Raw genomic sequence first — 15447 nt, 5'->3', positions numbered from 1 at the left:
ACTTTTTGAGCTCTCAATTTGTTGATGTCACGGAGGTGGAACTTGCAGTTTACACCACTTCTGGCCATTGAAGCGAGTTTGGCCAAATACGATTTTTTTCTAAAACGGCGCACTGCACCCTTGTGAAAATCTTTCCCTACACTTAACAAAATCGGCGCAGAGAAGAGAAAATTGGCTGAGAAAAGACGCCATTGTTTTAGCGGAGCAGAAGACAGGGCAGGTAGGTGGTAAATAATATGTCCTTACTATACAGTACAAATGCACACGAGGCCCACACTAGAGAGAGGTCACTCTGTGACCAGTAACCTTTATTAGCCAGCACTGAAGTGATGAAGGTGGGTGGAGCTTCCCCTTTTATACCTGAAAGTCCAGGTTAGGAGTGTCTCCCACAAGTTCACCACCTAGTGGTCAGTGTTCTCACGGTGTACAACTTAGGTCAGTTTATTCATGGATTATGATGACAGTAGAATACATGACATCACCTCCCCCTCAAAGTCTTATTGGGATCACAGGTTAAGTCTCTCTGGTAGTTTACGCTCCCTTGTAGAGCGCCTGAGTTGGGGCTCCGGTTGTTGGGCGCTGGCCTGAGTGTCTGCTGTTTGCGGTGCCTCAGGCCTGTCCGGACTGCCCACAGTGACTGGGCTCTCCTCCACTTGGTTCCGGTGTTTGGTCACCTGTGGTGGAGTGAACTTTACATCGTGTTCTTCCTCTGCTTCTTCTATGGGGTTGCTGAATCTCCTTTTTGTTTGATTCATGTGTTTGTGACAGATTTGTCCATTGGTAAGTTTAACTACCAGAATCCTATTCCCCTCTTTGGCAATCACAGTACCTGCGAGCCATTTGGGCCCTGCAGTGTAGTTGAGGACAAAGAGAGGGTCATTGACATCAATACATCACGCCCTCGCATTCCCATCATGGTAGTCACATTGTGACTGACGCCTGCTCTCAACAATTTCTTTCATGGTGCTGTGTATAAGGGATAACCTGGTTTTGAGCATCCTTTTCATTAGCAGCTCTGCGGGTGGAACCCCTGTGAGCGAGTGTGGTCGGGATCTATTGGCCAACAGGAAGCGTGATAAGCGGCTTTGTAGGGAACCCCCTTGGATTCTGAGCATCCTCTGTTTGATTATCTGCACTGCTCGTTCTGTCTGGCCGTTTGAGGCCGGCTTGAATGGTGCTGTTCTGACATGGTTGATACCATTTCCTGCCATGAAGTCCTGGAATTCAATGCTTGTAATGCACGGGCCATTGTCGCTGACCAAGACGTCCGGTAGACCATGGGCGGCGAACATTGCCCGTAGACTTTCTACCGTGGCAGAGGATGTGCTTGAATTGAGAATGTCACACTCAATCCATTTGGCGTAGGCGTCAACTACAACCAAAAACATTTTTCCCATGAAAGGACCTACATAGTCCACATGGATGCATGACCATGGCTTGGCGGGCCAGTACCAGGGGCTAAGGGAAGCTTTCCTGGGCGCATTGCCCAGCTGGGCACACGTGTTGCACCTGCGAACACAAAGTTCCAGGTCTGCAAATATCCCTGGCCATCAAACGTGTGACCTGGCAATTGCCTTCATCATGACAATGCCCGGGTGCTCATTGAGGAGTTCACGGATGAACGCCTCTTTGCCCATCTGGGGCATGACTACTCGGTTTCCCCATAGAAGGCAATTGGCCTCAATCGAGAGTTCATCCTTGCGCCTGTGAAATGGTTTAAATTCACCTCAGGGTATGCCCCGTACGTGGATGCCCAGTCCCCATTCAGGACACATTTCTTGACTAAAGACAGTAGCGGGTCTCTATTTGTCCAGACTTTGATCTGACGGGCCGTCACGGGTGAGCCTTTGCTTTCAAAAGCCATGACCATCTCAGCAGCATGCTCGGTTGCCCCTCGGTGGTGGCTAGTGGGAGCCTGCTGAGTGAATTGGCGCAGTTTTCAGTGCCCGGTCTGTACCGAATTGTATAGTCATAGGTGGCTAACGTGAGTGCCCACCTCTGTATGCAGGCCAACGCATTTGCATTTATGGCCTTGTTGTCAGCCAAAAGGGATGTTAGGGGTTTGTGATCTGTCTCCAGCTCAAATTTCCTGCCAAACAGGTACTGGTGCATTTTTTTTTACTGCATATACACATGCAAGCGCTTCTTTTTCTACCATCCTGTAGCCCCTTTCTGCCTGGGACAGACTTCTGGAGGCATAAGCTACCGGCTGTAACTGACCCTTGGCATTAACATGCTACAACACACACCCGACCCCATAGGACGATGCATCGCATGTTAAAACAAGTTTCTTACATGGGTCATATAGCATTAACAGATTGTTGGAGCATAACAAATTGTGTGCTCTATCAAAAGCCCTTTCCTGGCTGTCCCCCCAGACCCATTCGCAGCCTTTGCGTAGGAGCACGTGTAGCGGCTCTAACAACGTGCTCAATTTGGGAAGAAAGTTACCAAAATAGTTCAGGAACCCCAGGAACGAACGCAGCTCCATCATGTTACGGGGTCTGGGTGCTGTCTGGATCGCTTCCGTTTTGGACGTAGTAGGTCTGATCCCATCTGCTGCTACCCTCATCCCCAGGAATTCTACCTCTGGAGCTAGGAAGACACACTTCGTCTTTTTCAGTCGCAGCTCTACCCGGTCCACAGAAGAAATTGCATTGACATCGCCCCATTTCCAGTTCATGACAGCAAGCCAACTCCTCCCCAGCAGTGCGGGACCATCCCCAGGGACAATCCAGAGTGGCAACCTGTTCTCTGAATCTTTGTGGGTCACGACTACCGTGGAGCTGCCTAGCACCGGAATGATCTCCTTTGTATATGTCCGTAGCTGTGCGTCAATCAGCAATAATCTTGGCCTCCTGGCCTTGGATGCCCACAACTTGTCGAACTGTTTGATACTCATCAGGGACTGGCTGGCCCCTGTGTCTAGCTCCATTGATACTGGGATGCCATTCAGGAGCACTTTCATCATTATTGGTGGCGTCCTGGTGTATGAACTGTATATGTGCTCCACATGAACTCGCTGAACTTCAGCTTCCAGCGATTTCCCCCAGTGTCCATTTGGCCTCGTAGGGTTTACATCAGGCCTGTACATCATCCTGGCTGCAGGCTTCCTGCACATACGCACCAAGTGACCGCTGATGTTGCAGTTTCTGCAGGTATATTGCTGATACCTGCAAGCTCTGGCTGTGTGTTTGCCTCCACACCTCCAACATGAGCTGTTGTTGGAAATAAAAGGTGCGGGGTCCTTTCGGCCCGGGATAGGTGCGGGCTGGTGCGGGATCGTTTTGGCCCGGGATAGGTGCGGGCCGGTGCGGGATCGTTTTGGCCCGGGATAGGTGCGAGCCGGTGTGGGGTCCTTTCGGTCCGGGATGGCAGCAGCTTCAGTTTCCAGCCCAGCCCTTCAGAGCATCGCTCATTACCCTGGCAACATCAGTTTATGCTGCAGGCCCTAAGCTCTACCCACAGAGCTTAAGGCCAATGTGCACTGCTCCAACTTCAAAGTTAAAGTTAATTCCGGCAAAACTTGGAACTTTTTGTTTGGCGCAGTCGGGCCACTAAAAAATCGGACATACCTCTTCAACCGCACCAAAAATCGCCCATGTGGAAAATTGAGCCCAAAGAAAGGTCCCTGGTGTTCCTGTTGCGTTTACCCAGAATTTCAACTTTTGGAATATTGGATTGGCAATTGGCTCAGGAAGTAAAAGAACCACCGTCCCACGTGATCCCAGGTTCGGAAACGCACAACGGTGCATTCCACGGGCTCCATGGGGGAGTATGCTGCACGGATCACTACAGCGTTTGAAAGGAAGTTCTCGCAGGGAGGACTGCACCAGATAGGTGTGCATTCCTTATGATGTTGGCGGCGTTCTCCTTAGCTACGCCGCCGGCCGCAAATGCAGGCTCATAAGTTTATTTTGACAAAATCACATATGTTGCTTCTTGTAAAATAACTCCAATGTCTATTTGGTTTTATAATTGTGTTATAATTCAAGACAATATTTCTAACCTGTGTCCACTCACGAGTCTTCCAACGTCCACATGGGGTGACAATACATTCTTCTCTAGATGGTGGCTTTGGAAGATGTGAACAAGCCGATTCATCTGCCACACCACCGTGGAAATCTCGACAGCTAACATAGCGCTCCTTAGTACCTTTTCCACAGGTAGCAGAACACTGTTGAATAAGAATGCTCATGAATGCTTTATTGGTAATTCTTTTTTCATAAAATTTGAAACATAGTGACTGTTTGAAAAGTGTAGGTAAGATTGATTTGTAATTTTATACTGACACTAAATAAACAGTAATTGATATTAATTCACCATCAATCTCATAAATTATTCGACACTGTTTGATTAATAGTTATATCCTACGTCATTTTGATGAATACTTCATTACTTAATATCAATATTAAAATTAAATCTGTGTACAGGAGTCCAAGATCCAAATCTCCATTCAGTTCGATAAGTCATGTGATTGGGTATTCTTTCTTCTCTTCTGCCTGGATGCAGATCAGGGCAAGAAGCTATTTCACAGTCCTACAACATAAAACATATGGTTGAAAGTAAATGGATGTTTTCAGGTCTTTTAACATGTTAAGTAAAACCAAGTCATTAGCTAAAAGGAAGAGGAAACTTGTATTCTTATAACCCTATTATATTTTCCAAAGCACTTCATATACAACAAATGTCCCTGATTCTTATTCAACCAAGTGCAGCGGTCATTTTGCGCACAGCAATGAAGTGAAAGATCAGTTAGTTTGACTTTTTGAAGATGTTCATAATAATTACCTGAGTATCTGTAGGCCTGGTGGCAGCATTACATTCATTATCATTGACAGTAGTGCCATACGAGCCAGCAATGCACCTTACTGCTCGCATCTGATAGCCTGTCCCACATGTGGCTGTGCACTGTAAACAAAACATGTTGTTAATTCTTCCAAGTCACAGTAAAGACAAACTTTAAAAGCTACCATATAGTGATATTATTTGAAAAAAGTATTATCAAAGTTGGAAAGTAAAATGTATGTATTTAGCTATCTGGTCATTTGCAATCTTTCATTTCTTATGCAGTACAGTAGAAGTGCAGACATCATAGAACTGTCGAACACTCCCAGAATGGTGATCCTACATAGTTAGAGGAAGAGGAAGAGACACAAGAGGATAATTACTGGGCGGTAATCTGGTGGAGCGGAAATCAATGGAATGAAAATCGTGGATTTTACAAAGAGCAGGCAATCCATCCACCAGATTACCGCCCAGTCGGTGAAGGTAAAAGTTTACCACAAGAAATACAAAAATTACATTGTCTGACCGTAAATAATAGAAAAAGGGTGAAGACTGAATACAACAGATGTAGTTGATCTAAAGATCGAGAAATAATTAATTAAAATGAAAATGAAAAGTTTAGAGAAAAAAAGGACAAGGTTGCAGAATAACACTTTTTTTCTGTGACCTAGAAGCACAACTTATTTAAGAAGGTTTCAGATTAATCAAAGGCCTAAAAGATGAAATATCTCTTACTCCTCAGTGGGTATTTTCAGAGTATTGGGTCGAATGTCATTCATAAATTGCAATATGCATTTGAAAAACTGCAAGATAGGTTAATTTCTTTCTACCTGATCACTTCTCACTGACTTCAAGGGCATACTGGTAGAGGGCCAGTTCAATGGTTAGTGTACATGGTTCATTTAGTGCCTTCAAACCATTACTTTTTCATTGCCTGGCAATCATGACATATGACAGCAAAATAAATCTATGTCACAAGTCTGTAGTTATAAAACAATTGCACATAACTTCAATGTTTTGCAAACAAAAGGGTCTTTCATCATTTTATTTTGATATTAATATTTATTGCTAATTTACATTTCTGTCAGTTTCTTTGCCCTTAACCCTCCATCTACATCTCTACATCCCTCCTGGGGGTGGGGGAAAAGAGAGAGGAGTGGACATGTGTTTTATTTTTAATTTCTGTGTTGCATCAGTTTGCAAAAGTAATTTTATAAAATTACTGGGTATGAGATGTAACTATTATGAAGATATGGTTTTTGTTATGTATGCAAACTTTATAACAGTGCAAGACTGCCACCAGGGGGTGCACCTGTTGGTCATCTGCACACCTCGTGCAAGCAAGTATAAAAGGTTGTCTGCCATGCTGCTTCGGCATTTTGGAGTTTGATTAAAGAGACTAAGGTCACACCAGTTTGAGCTTACAGCACTTGAGTTATTCTGAACGTAAGTTTTTTTTAAAAGAGCTTTTTCATTCAGCCTCACAACCCCATGAAGTGTCTGTGTTCCTCAAATTCTGCCCTCTTGAGCATCCCTGATTATAACTACTCAACCATCGTTGGTTGTGCCTTCAGCTGCCTGGGCCCTAAGCTCTGGAATTCCCTCCCTAAACCTCTCCACCTCTCTATCTCTTTTTCCTCCTTTAAGATGCTCCTTAGAACTTTGACCAAACTTTTGGTCATCTGCTGTAATTTCTTCTTTTGTGGCTCGGTGTCGAATTTATTTGTTTTGTCTTATAACACTGTTGTGAAACGCCTTGTGATGTGTTACTACGTTAATGTAAATAATAGTTGTTGTTAAGATGTGACTTTCAGAGATATTCAAGATGATGAAGGATTATGGAAGGTAAATTGCCATAATTTCTACCAGTTGGTGAGGCAGTAATAAGAGGGCAGAAATTTAAGATAACCCCAAAAAGAATTAGAGCGAGGTTAGAAAACAAATCCTTTACATGGATACTGGTTGAAATGGGGGATTCTGTGCCATAAACTGTTGTTCAAACAGCGTCAATTTATTCCGTTACACGGGAATTCATTTCTTGAAAAAGAAAATGAAAGGGAATGGCGAGTGTGGAATTAGAGTAGATGGCTCATGTCCGAAACTAGGGTCTTAAATCTGAACAAAGTAAATTAAGTAGGTATGAGGGTAAGGTAGATTGGGAAACTAGATTAAAGGATATGATGGGAGATAAGCAATGGAAAACATTTAAAGAAATAATTCATAATTCACAACGAATATACATTCCCTTCAGGAATAAAAACCTCATGGGAAAAGTAGTCCAAACGTGGCAGTATTAGATTTAAGGAAGTGGCTTATAATGTTGTCAAAAAGAGCAGAAAGCCTGAGGATTGGAAGTATTTTATAATTCAGCAAAGAATGACCAAGAAATTGATAGAGAGAAAATAGAATAAGAGAGTAAACTAGCAAGAGACAAAAAAAAGATTGCAAAAGCTTCTCTAGGTATGTAAAAGGAAAGTGATTAGCGAAAGTAAACATGTGATCCCTTACAGCTGTGGTTCTCAAACATTTTTGGTTGAAGGATCCCTTTTCAAATTGCTTAACAATCATGGACCCCCATCATCTAAATTATAATACTATATAATACTCATAATCTGTAAGTGCTGCATGGAGTTTTTTAATAATGCTTTTAAGAAAACATTATTTACTTACAGATATCAGTGAGATGGGTGTGCCTGCTTCCCACACTAATTCCGGGTACTCCGCAGCAAAGGGTAGCCACTATTAGCCACTTAGTGCTGAACAATTTTAAAAGTTGTCAGCAGGCTGTCCCACTGGCATGTTCTGTAACAGCTGCACTGTGGGATGGTATGTATTTGCATGAACACGTTCAGGCGCGTGTTTGAAGGGCCCCGCAGGGGCTCTGATCACATGTCAGGATTACGGTACAGGATCGTGATGCCATGGAGAGGAATCGGCTCGACCACAGGGAGTGCTTGTTACAAAGTGTGAGAGAGCTGCGCGTAGTCGGGCCTAGCCGTTATTCGCAAGAACTGAATCAGTGGAGCAAGCTTGAAAATACCTCTGGTCGAGGACTCCCTGGAATGTATCTACAGACCTCAGTGGTCCATGGATCACAGTTTAAGAAACACGGCCCCACAGGCAGAGACTGGAGAAATTATCATGGGGAATAAAGAAATTGCAGAGATATTAAACAAATACTGTGCATCTGTCTTCACGGAAGAAGACATAAAAAACATTCCAGAAATCATGGGGAACCAAGGGTCCAGTGAGAATGAGGAACTTAAAGAAATTAGAATCAGTAAAGAAATAGTACTGGGGAAACTAATGGGACTAAAAGCTGACAATTCCCCTGAATTTGATGGCCTACATTCTTGGGTTTTAAAAAGAGTGGCTGCAGAGATAGTGGATGTATTGGTTTTCATCTTCAAGAATTCCCTAGATTCTAGAATGGTCCCCATGGATTGGAAGGTAGAAAATGTAACCCCGCTAATTCAAGAAAGGAGGGAAAGAGAAAACAGAACTATAAATCAGTTAGCCCGATATCAGTACCTGTAGTAGGGAAATTGTCAGCATCTATTATTAGGGACATGGTAACATGCACTTAGAAAATCATAATGTAATTGGGCAGAGTCAACACGGATTTATTTAAGGAAATTGTGTTTGACAAATCTGTTGAGTTTTTTGAGGTTGTAACTGGGGTAGACAAGGAAGGACCTGTGGATGTAATGTATTTGGATTTTCAAAAAGCATTCAGTAAGGTGCCACACTGGAGGTTATTACACAAAATTAGGGCTCATGGGATTGGGGGTAATATATTAGCGTGGATTGAGGATTGGTTAATGATAGAAAACAAAGAGTAGGAATAAACGGGCCATTTTCAGGGTTGGCAGGCTGTAACTAGTGGCAAGGATCAGTGCTTGGGTCTCAGCTATTCACAATCTATATCAATGACTTAGATGAGGGGACCAAGTGTAATGTAGCCAAGATTTCTGATGGCACAAAGCTTGGTGGGAAAGTAAGTTGTGGAAGGACACAAAGAGGCTACAAAGGATATAGGCAGGTTAAGTGAGTGGGCAAGAACATGGCAAATGGAATATAATGTGGAGAAATGTGAAGTTATCCACTTTGGTAGGAAAAATAGAAAAGCAGAATATTTTTTAAATGGTGTGAGACTAGGAAATGTTGGTATTCAGAGGGATCTGTGTGTCCTTGCACATAAATCACAGAAAGTTAACATGCAGGTACAAAAGGATTGGAGTATAAGAATGAAGACGTCTTATTCCATATATCCAAGGCTTTTGTGAGACCACTTCTGGAGTATTGTGTACAGTTTTAGTCGCCTTACCTCAGAAAGGATAAAATTGCTTTACACAGAGTGCATGGACTGATTCCTGGGATGGAGGGATTGTCCTATCAGGAGAGATTGAGTAGACTAGGCCTATATTCCCTAGAGTTTAGAAGAATGAGAGGTGATCTCATTGAAACATATAAAATATATAAAGGGCTTTACAGGGTAGATGCTGGTAGAAATGTTCACTTTAATATTTTTTGGGTGCGTGGCCCCTTTTAAAGGGCTGCGTGGTCCATTCAAATTTCCGCTAGTGCAGTTTTCCATTCAAAAGTCGGTGAGCCGGCTGCGCATGACCCCCAGAGCACTGCGGGGCCATGCAGCTTAATGAGAACATTGACTGGGAGGATGTTTCCCTTGGCTGGAGAGTTTAGAACTAGGGCTCACAGTCTCAGGATAAGAGGTCAGCCATTTAGGACCAAGATGAGTCAAAATTTCTTCACTCAAAGTGTTGTGAATCTTTGGAATTCCCTACCCCAGAGGGCTGTGGATGCTCAACCATTGAGTATATGCAAGACAAAGATCAATAGTCGGATACTGAGGGAACCAAGGAATATGAGGATAATGCAGGAAATTGGAGTTGAGGTAGAAAATCAGCCATGATCTTAATGAATGGCGGAGTAGGCTCGAAGGGCCTACTCCTGCTCCTATTTCTTATGTTCGAATGTGGAGAACACTGGTGCAGAATTGATGGGCCAATTGGCCCATTTCTGTGCTGTAACATTCTTTGATTCTTTATAAAATGTTTTTGTGCAAATAGGCTTTTGTTAAAAATAAGTGCATGGAGTTGACATTGCGCGCTTGAGAGCGTACTCCTCAAGCAAGGGATCGTGACTCTCAACCAAAAATGAAATGAGTTACCCTGCTCTGTGAACAATGTTTGTTTTCCAGCCATATTCATTTCCCATTTGCTGTATATTCTGTGGATACCTTCCCCACCCAGATCTTTCGCTTTGTGCAATGAGGACAATTGTTCTTAAATCTACACCAGAAAGCAGTTACAAACATAGAGCAAAAATACACAGTGAATGACTACAATTTGAAATGTAAAATGTGAACAAAATAAAAGAATATCATTAAAATTCTACCTGTCCCCATGGACCAACTTGCCATGCTGCGCACTCCTGCTGTTGACATGCTTCAGCTGACTCTGGTTTTGTTGCAGAGTTACAAAATCTATTATCTAATTGTTCCTCTCCAACCTGGCACCATGTTTGACGATGCTTGTATCCCTTCCCACAGGTCACTAAGCACTGCAATTGACATCAATTTGAATAAGTACATATTTACTCACTTAGTACATCTTTACATGGAAATATGTAAGTAATTGGACATGTTTATCATGAACTTTCTGTGGGTGAATTACTTTCTTCTATCACAAGCAACATGTTGTGAATGATACAAACTCTGTTGTACTGTTAATGGGCACAAGTTATCACACGATAAAAAACGGGCGCCCCTCCGAGCTGGGCGCCCGTTTTTTGCGCTTAAAACGGCGCCTAAAAAAAACCTCCCGATTCTGGAGCGCCCTGCAGCTCCTTGTCTGCCTGGCGCGGCGCCCAGGGGGGCGGAGCCTACACTCGCGCCGATTTTGTAAGTGGGAGGGGGCGGGTACTATTTAAATTCTTTTTTTTTTCCTGCCGGCAACGCTGCGCGTGCGCGTTGGAGCGTTCGCGCACGCGCAGTGTGAAAAAAACATTGGCACTCGGCCATTTTTGTAGTTCTTTGTAGCTGTTTAATTTTTGAACATTTTTTTAATAAAAGCACATTGCCATCAGCACATCAGCACTTGCAGCCTTCTCACTGTCTCCTTTCCCCGCCCCCCCCGCCGCGGGAAGAACGGGCGCCTCCCTCCCCCACCCCCCCCCCGCAGGAAGAACGGGCGCCTCCCTCCCCCCCCGCGGGAAGAACGGGCCGCTCCCTCCCCCCCTCCACGGGAAGAACAGGCGCCTCCTCCCCCCCCGCGGGAAGAACAGGCGCCTCCCCCCCCCCCCGCCCCCCCGCGGGAAGAACGGGCGCCTCAGGCTGACTGCAGCATTCTCCCTGGCTGAAGCACTTTCACACAGGTAGGAAGATGGTTTATTTAATCTTTTCTTTGCTTATAAATGTTTATTCAGGTTGGATTTATTTGTATAATATTTGTAGAAGTATAAATAAGGATTTATTATAGAATTTAATGACTTCCCTCCCCCCCCCCCCCCTCTCCCCCCCCCCACCTTGTTCTGGACGCCTAATTTGTAACCTGCGCCTGATTTTTTAATGTGTAGAACAGGTTTTTTCAGTTCTACAAAAATCTTCACTTGCTCCATTCTAACTTAGTTTGGAGTACGTTTTCACTGTGGAAACTTTGAAATCAGGCGTCAGTGGCCGGACACGCCTCCTTTTGAAGAAAAAATTCTGTTCCAAAGTAGAACTGTTCTACCTGACTAGAACTGCAGAAAAAAAAATGTGGAGAATTGCGATTTCTAAGATAGTCCGTTCTCCACCAGTTGCTCCTAAAAATCAGGCGCAAATCATGTGGAAACTTGGGCCCAATATTTCTAGATTCCAGCAAATTAACCACAGTTCAAGACAATGGCAAAAACGTCCAGTAATTTGCTCAAGTTTGATTATACTTTAATTATAGTGGCATATAAAAAAATAGTTAAATATCAGTCTCCAAGCTACAAATGATAACAGGCATTAAGCACCCTGTGCCATATTTGGAGTATTTGGATGATGGATGGAAAAACTTGGAACATGTTTTCATTGTTATGGCATGTATTTTGGATTATCTATAGCAAGGAAAGGTAGCTGAACAACAAACACGGTGTTGTCTAAAAGCCAAATTTCCTCTGATGTAAATAAAGTCATTCATTTTGACAGACATGGAAGATTTACTAAAACAAATGAAGCTTATTAGTTTGTCCAGCAGTTGGTGAGCCAGACAATCACTATCTAAAAATATGTTTGAATTGACCTTATTAATATATGTAAATTAAGTTAACAATGCATTATTTATCATCTTCCTCATTAATATCACAATTGTCCTGTACAACCTTTATGAAGTTGGTGCTATGGTTTTTGAATTATGGAGTCCATTGACTAATACCATTTTTACACCGATCATCATCATTATCATAGGCAGTCCCTCAAAATGAGGATGACTTGCTTCCACGCCAAAAAGGGATGAGTTCACAGGTGTTTCAATGAAGGACCTAACATTCCAGATCCCGAACTACATCGTAAAGGGTGGAAGATGCCTGTGCTTGGATTTTTTTAACATGTGGTGGCCATTGCACACCAGCCACCACACGGGCTTGACAGAGTTAGGTCTTGGTCCAATGGCAAGGGTTACCCAAAACTAACTGGAGACCAGCTCTGCTGCACAGACCGAGCGCGTACACATATCGCAGTGTGGGCTGGCCCGTGCTGTCCCTGGGCCCTCGCCACTTCTGGGCCCCAGATTCACACCTCTCCTGGGCCCCGGTCACTTCCCTCTACAGACTCTTGCTGCTCATTCATCCCTCCTGCTGTGCCCGCCCGCACTGCAATCACCGACCTGGCTTTGTAGCCATCACCCTCCTGCAGCAGCATGCGCAGCTCACTGCAGTGGTATGCCACCGTGCGCTGCTCCCTCCAATGGTCCCGGCCTGCTGATGCTGATAGTGGGCCATCAGCAGTTGGTGTGCAGTACTCCCATACTGAAGCACACCATCAATATAAAGGGGGTGACTCTGTGTCTTGTCTTTATGTGAGGATGGTCATTCAATGCGTGGAATATTCAGGCTTGTATTCTACTGGTTGTTCTATAGGCCAACAGAGACCATGGCCGGAAGTTTAAGCTTAAAAAAAGGGCGGGTTTGGAGCGTGGGGGCAGTTAAATTGTTAAAAAATGGGATTCCCAACCTGATCCCACCTCTAATCCACCCACTTCTGGTTTTGAAACATCAATTTAAATATTCTAAGGCTGGAAGCCTCTTTTTTAAAATCCATTTTGAATTTAATTGCATGCAGACGGGTTTCACAAAATTCGGGAAACCCGACAGTTAAAGCGAGGTGGGGACTGCTGGATCCAGTAGGTAAGTGCCTTTATACCTACCTCCTGGATCCAGGGTCCCTGCCTAACCCACCCCCTGCGATCAGAGACCTCACCCCCACAGCCGACCCCTCCACCGATCCCCGACCGACTCCCCCCCCCCCACCCCCTCCCCAGTTGCCCCGGGTTCCCTGCCCACTTCGGAGGCCCCCCCTGCTCCCAACCCGCCTTCTACTAGAACATTCCGGCCCATCAGTGTTAAACACAAAAAGGAACAGCACTGCTCAGAGGTACTTGAATCATACAGTCCCAGTGCCACACTGCTGCCAGAATATTACTTTAGTGATCCAATTAGTGCAGGAAAATTAAGTTTAATTTATATTCATTGATATTACAATCTCGAAAGTTATGTTCTGTTGAAAGTTATAATTTCCGATAGAATTTTAATGTCAGCTTTCCTTAAATCACATTGTGTTTAAATCTGTGATGAAGTATTTACAAAAGGAAATTATATGCCCAAAGGTCTATAATCACACAACTTCCAGATTATCTATAATGACCGTAACAAGAAAAAAGATTTGCAAAGTGGATCAAAAAGACTCTGACACTTACATGTTACATAGCCTTAATCTCATAAATAAAAAAACTGTATCAGCAGGGTAGCCAAAGATGGAAGAGGAGACTAAGATAATGCTGCTTGGCTACTTCTCATTTTCCCCCACCCCCTGAGCAGGACAGTCTTAAGACCACGGGACCTTCTGGCTGCAGACCTCTCTGTTGCTGTTGAGCTGCTGTTTCCTGGCCTGCTTTCCAGCACAAAGCGGGCCTCTGCTGGCAATTCATCTGGACCAAGCAAATCGGTTGTGTCAGGATATTCGGAGACACCAATTTCCTCACAGGTGCAGCACACTTCAAGTATGCTGTGTGTCAGGTGCCCAGCAGGGGGCCCCATAGGAAAGTTTATCCTTCAAAATGTGACTAGCTGAATGAACACAGTAAGATTGAGCACTGTGACTTTTGCCTCCAACTGAGTTACAAATCAGTTGGAGGAAAAAGTTAAAAAAGGTACATTATACGACTATCTTCAATTTTCCAAAGAAAACATCAAAAAGAAAATCTAGCTAACCTCTGACCATTGACCTGTTTTCCACACAGGACATGTATATTCACTGCATCGCTGGATGATCATCTTTTCTTGTTGACTGCATTTGCTTTCTCCAAGAACGGTCCCCATAGAATTGGCACAAACAGCATTCCGCGTTCTTGTCCCATCACCACAACTCTTTGAACACTTTATACAAATAAATAGATATTAGGTTAACTTCATTCTAGATTTCCTAATGTTGTACAATATGCGCTGACATTTTTATTTCTGTAGCAAAAAGGATTCCTTCTGATCGTAATACAGGTATTACAATTTTGCAGTTTATGTAAATAACATAATTGCAATCTGGTGCTCTTCTAGTCCTGGTATAATTGGTATGACACAATCACATGCAAAGGATGCATAGTGTGTGCGAGGGGAAAAAAAAAGGGAGAAAAAATAATGCATATCTTACTGATATGTATGATTTTTTGGACAAAATAATTACAATGATAAAAGCAACATCAAATATTGCTATTTACATGCATGTAAAGAATAGTAAGATGTAGGTAGAAACCTGGAATTCATGCTCGAATTACTGCAACTTTTCTTTTGAATCAATACTCAACTTTTTATTGCATTCACAAATGTTACAAAAAAAATATTCTGTCTAAAGATCTGAACTTTGAGAGTGAGATGGGTAAAGAATGCCTGCTGTGGGTAATCTTTCCTTCGGGTAAAGTTTCTGATTGTGTACTTGCAGCGTAGGATATCGTATACCCAGATCACAAATTGTGAGTTTGCTATCCATGATTTTATGTTCATAATTTTCCAGCGAGCCTGCTTGCCAGGAGCTCATAATTTACTGCACAGTATCAATATCAATTACTTGGATGCCGGATAAAATAAGCAACGTCAAGCTCCAACTAAGTGCTAACCCTAACCAACTCATCTTCAGAAGGCAGCCAGCCTTGCAGAGAATTCACTTCAAAAAGTAGATTAAAACCTACTGATAGTACTTTTGTCTTAATTTATCTAAATAACAATTGTCTACAGATGAGCAGCACAGTAGCATAAATCTATTACATATTGGGATTAATAGTACAAACACAAGCTCAGATTAAAATCAGCACTTGACTTCCACAGATTTCTTTTATTTGTGGAGGATTATCTTCATGAAAACATCTTTAACAAGCTTTTCTTTGGGGAAGAAGAAGAACAGCATGT

General features: G+C 43.3%; 1 protein-coding gene across 1 annotated transcript in view; it reads right to left on the bottom strand.

Annotated features, from left to right (window-relative positions):
* Positions 1-15447, bottom strand: part of adamts9 (ADAM metallopeptidase with thrombospondin type 1 motif, 9) — a 462662-nt gene that overhangs the window by 291492 nt on the left and 155723 nt on the right. Inside the window, exons 21-25 of the mRNA XM_070895215.1 lie at positions 14263-14427; positions 10207-10371; positions 4792-4911; positions 4432-4539; positions 4010-4177 (exon numbers count right to left, since the gene is read on the bottom strand). Coding sequence (XP_070751316.1) covers positions 4010-4177; positions 4432-4539; positions 4792-4911; positions 10207-10371; positions 14263-14427 — 726 coding nt within the window. The remainder of the gene's footprint in view (positions 1-4009; positions 4178-4431; positions 4540-4791; positions 4912-10206; positions 10372-14262; positions 14428-15447) is intronic.

This window comes from Pristiophorus japonicus, chromosome 12 (genome assembly GCF_044704955.1).
Source record: "Pristiophorus japonicus isolate sPriJap1 chromosome 12, sPriJap1.hap1, whole genome shotgun sequence".
NCBI lineage: Eukaryota > Metazoa > Chordata > Chondrichthyes > Pristiophoridae > Pristiophorus > Pristiophorus japonicus.
The sequence above is the reverse complement of the archived record's forward strand: the minus strand, read 5'-3'. Positions and strand labels throughout refer to the sequence as shown.